Source organism: Condylura cristata, unplaced genomic scaffold, assembly GCF_000260355.1.
Source record: "Condylura cristata isolate star-nosed mole 26May11 unplaced genomic scaffold, ConCri1.0 scaffold00013, whole genome shotgun sequence".
Taxonomy (NCBI): domain Eukaryota; kingdom Metazoa; phylum Chordata; class Mammalia; order Eulipotyphla; family Talpidae; genus Condylura; species Condylura cristata.
The window spans coordinates 26,432,628-26,436,811 of NW_004567114.1; the positions used below are offsets into that span (position 1 = coordinate 26,432,628).

At 32.9% G+C, this 4,184-nt stretch overlaps 1 protein-coding gene across 2 annotated transcripts in view; it reads right to left on the reverse strand.

Annotated features, from left to right (window-relative positions):
* The window catches only part of MPP5 (membrane protein, palmitoylated 5 (MAGUK p55 subfamily member 5)), a 69,431-nt gene that overhangs the window by 17,782 nt on the left and 47,465 nt on the right, over positions 1-4,184 (reverse strand). For both annotated transcript variants that reach the window (XM_004681767.2, XM_012724629.1), the window contains exon 9: positions 2,794-2,977. In XM_004681767.2, coding sequence (XP_004681824.1) covers positions 2,794-2,977 — 184 coding nt within the window. The remainder of the gene's footprint in view (positions 1-2,793; positions 2,978-4,184) is intronic.

Sequence of the window (4,184 nt, forward strand, 5' to 3'; positions counted from 1 at the left end):
AAACACCCCCTCCATTCCTTATCTGTAAAAACAATGACTTTGCATTAAGATAATGTAATATCTAAGCCACTATTACCAAGAAAAGTAGACTGCACATCACCACCTCTGTCAAATAAGCAGGTGAATGTTAGTTTCACAGTGTGCCATAATCTCTCTGTGTTTCTTCTTTTATGTCTGAGTTCATGAACTGCAAAAATTATGTTTGGGTTCATGAAATGTTAAAATTTTCTAAATAAAGTTTACAATTAATTTCTATTTTGTGCTATACACAGGTTTTGAAATATTACCAGTGGCATCAGTTATAATCTTTATTAACAATGTGTTTCTACATCTCAAAAACCTATTAAATTTTATACAAAACTAGGGCCCTCCCTGGTAGCGCAGAGGGTTAAAGCACTGAACTGAGAGGCTAGAGCCACTTCCGCATGAGTTCTAAAATATATAAAAATTCTTACTGTTTCAAGCTGAGGATTGGATTCTTAAAAACCAATAAATTACATTTATGTTAGGATAATCTATAGAATTAAATACATCTCATAAGAGATTATAAACAAAAAATACCAATATTAAGCATGTGTATGTGTGTGTATACATTAAAAGTACATTAAAAGTAATCAGGTTATCTTCAGACGTACATATTGCATTCCTAGTAAAACAAGGAATTGTGACTAGAATGAAAATTTTATGAAAATAAAAATTTTAAAAATAAGTATCTGAAATTAAAGAGATTTAGAAAAAATAAAATTAACTTCAATCATTTACAAATTAAAGGATTAATAATCATAACAGTGGGCCTCCCCAATAACAAAGGGTTCAGTCTCTGTACTATTAAGTTATGGCCAGACAGTGCAGCACGAGTTTTATTCCTGGCCAGTGAGCTAACCCACATGGTGCAGAACTCTTCTGTCTTGCTTCCTGCTCCTCTCAACAGTAGATTTCAGTAGATCTGCCTGTTCTGCCCCCCACTGTCTCTGGTGAATCCTCTTATTCCTGCACTTTTGGCCTATGGCCCAGTCCTTCTATGCATGAATAAAGAAATCTTTATGGCACTTTTTTTTTTTAAATAGTACACATGTGTACTTTTGAAACAAACAGACAAAAGATGAGACATGGAAATTATGATCTCTTAAAAGTCTAACAGAAAATGATAAACTCAAACTATAGTTTTATGTGTACTATGTACAGACATCAATGGTATTCAATGAAACATCCAACTCATCTATGTAGTTTCAAAAACCTAATGCAAACAATCAGTCAATAAACAATAGTTCTAAAAATTTAAGGGCTAAGGCTGACATGGAGAGAAGATACCAAACTGGTATTTGGCATATATGGAACCAAGATGGGATCTGATACTACAGAATTCTAGAGGAACATTCTGTAATGGAACCAAGATGGGATCTGATACCACAAGAATTCTAGAGGAACATTCTGTAATGGCTACTGTAAACAATTAGCCTCCTTGAAACATGACTGAATATGGATGATGTATTTTCAACTTCTAGGTTTTAAAGCATATGATCTGTAGCTTTTTGTGATGTTACACATACACAAAAAAAGCATACCATGTTGAACTTTCTTGTCACTCAGAAAATTGCCTTGGTTTAGTTCCAGAGTGGGAAGGGAATCCTTATAAACTATTTCAAAATTTTTGGATATCCTCTGTTCCTACTATATATCTGAAAGTCAGTATTTTAAAGTATTTTTTCATGCTTTCCATGAAAAATGCTTTCCCTCTTTCGCTAAAATCTATTACTTCAACATATCTTTTATGTTGAAGATGGTTTAAATAGGAGGGGTGATTATTTAAACATGTTATATAGGCAAGTGACAAAACTACAACAAGTTACAGAAGAGCCTTTTAGAAAGTCTAATTCAGAAACAGTAGTTCTAGAAGAACCATTGTTTTTAAAGTCACCATTTATTAACAGATGTTGTCTAGATTTAAAGGAATAAATAAAATGAAACCCATAGTTTTATATTAATGTACAATTAAGGTACTAATGTCATATAAGGGAATGTGTTTTGAAGTCCAATGTGGAAGAGAAGCTTAGCTTATTTTAGTGCTAAGTCAAGTAATTTTTACACTGCAGATTAATAGTATTTGTTGACTGAATAAACTGATGAATTATTATCTTTTACCCTATTCCCATTTTATCATATTGCAAGTATTCTTTTATCTTGTTTAGTATCTTACATCCCTTGTTTCTGCTTCCCTCACTCCACCATACACCCATTCTGGGAACTACAGAACAATCTGTAGGGAGTACGACACATTCCATTCTCTTAAGTATCTTCACTCTTTCTAAGAAACATGTTCTCTTAATAAATCCAAAGGTCACTATGAGTTAAAGATTTAGTTTAGTGTAAGCTCAAACCAGTGTTCTTCAATGAAAATTCTGAAGCACCTTATTTCTACCCTAAGATATTCTAGGTAAATACATTCCATGATCTTACTCCCTAATTCCTTAAAAAGTGAAGCAGCGTGACAAATTCCTTCTTAGAATCAAGTTTATGGTCCATTTGATGGTAATTTGTTATGGCACAAGAGTTCAGTACAAATTTTGTTGCCTTGAGAATAGGGTAGTCTTAATATTCCTACAGTGCAAGTAGAAAAACATGTATAATTCGATTACAATTTGAATTGTGACAAACGTAACACACTTCTGTTCAAGATACTTGTAATTCAGATACAACATTATGACCCAACACATGAAAAAAGGCATGAAAAATGATTTCCTTTAAATGTTCTTTAAGCTGTAACTATGTGCATTCTACTAATTTGCCCGTTACCTGGAACAAGTCCTGCTAAAGGCTGATTATCTTCATCACCTTCCCTGTAGGCTTGCCACCAATTTGGATCTTCTTGGCTGATTATATGAAGTATATCCCCTTTTTGAAAAGATAGACCTAACTCTCGACATGGAACATAAGGGTCATCTGAGGGGTCATAGTCAAAATGAGCCTTTACATGGATCTATAAGATAAACAGCAAAAAAAAAAACAAAACAGTAATAAAAATGAAGAAATGGCAACACATGATATTTATGAGTTGAAAGAAGAGTGATAGTATTTCAGGGTTTTATGTTCTGACTCATCTGTTTTCTCCAATTATATTCATTTTTTCTGTTGATTGCTAACATCTACAAAAGTATACAAACACTGTATTATTGTTTGCTAACAAGGTGATAAGAGGCCTTGAGAGAAGGAGAAGGAATGTAACAGAAACACCCCCTCCATTCCTTATCTGTAAAAACAATGACTTTGCATTAAGATAATGTAATATCTAAGCCACTATTACCAAGAAAAGTAGACTGCACATCACCACCTCTGTCAAATAAGCAGGTGAATGTTAGTTTCACAGTGTGCCATAATCTCTCTGTGTTTCTTCTTTTATGTCTGAGTTCATGAACTGCAAAAATTATGTTTGGGTTCATGAAATGTTAAAATTTTCTAAATAAAGTTTACAATTAATTTCTATTTTGTGCTATACACAGGTTTTGAAATATTACCAGTGGCATCAGTTATAATCTTTATTAACAATGTGTTTCTACATCTCAAAAACCTATTAAATTTTATACAAAACTAGGGCCCTCCCTGGTAGCGCAGAGGGTTAAAGCACTGAACTGAGAGGCTAGAGCCACTTCCGCATGAGTTCTAAAATATATAAAAATTCTTACTGTTTCAAGCTGAGGATTGGATTCTTAAAAACCAATAAATTACATTTATGTTAGGATAATCTATAGAATTAAATACATCTCATAAGAGATTATAAACAAAAAATACCAATATTAAGCATGTGTATGTGTGTGTATACATTAAAAGTACATTAAAAGTAATCAGGTTATCTTCAGACGTACATATTGCATTCCTAGTAAAACAAGGAATTGTGACTAGAATGAAAATTTTATGAAAATAAAAATTTTAAAAATAAGTATCTGAAATTAAAGAGATTTAGAAAAAATAAAATTAACTTCAATCATTTACAAATTAAAGGATTAATAATCATAACAGTGGGCCTCCCCAATAACAAAGGGTTCAGTCTCTGTACTATTAAGTTATGGCCAGACAGTGCAGCACGAGTTTTATTCCTGGCCAGTGAGCTAACCCACATGGTGCAGAACTCTTCTGTCTTGCTTCCTGCTCCTCTCAACAGTAGATTTCAGTAGATCTGCCTGTTCTGC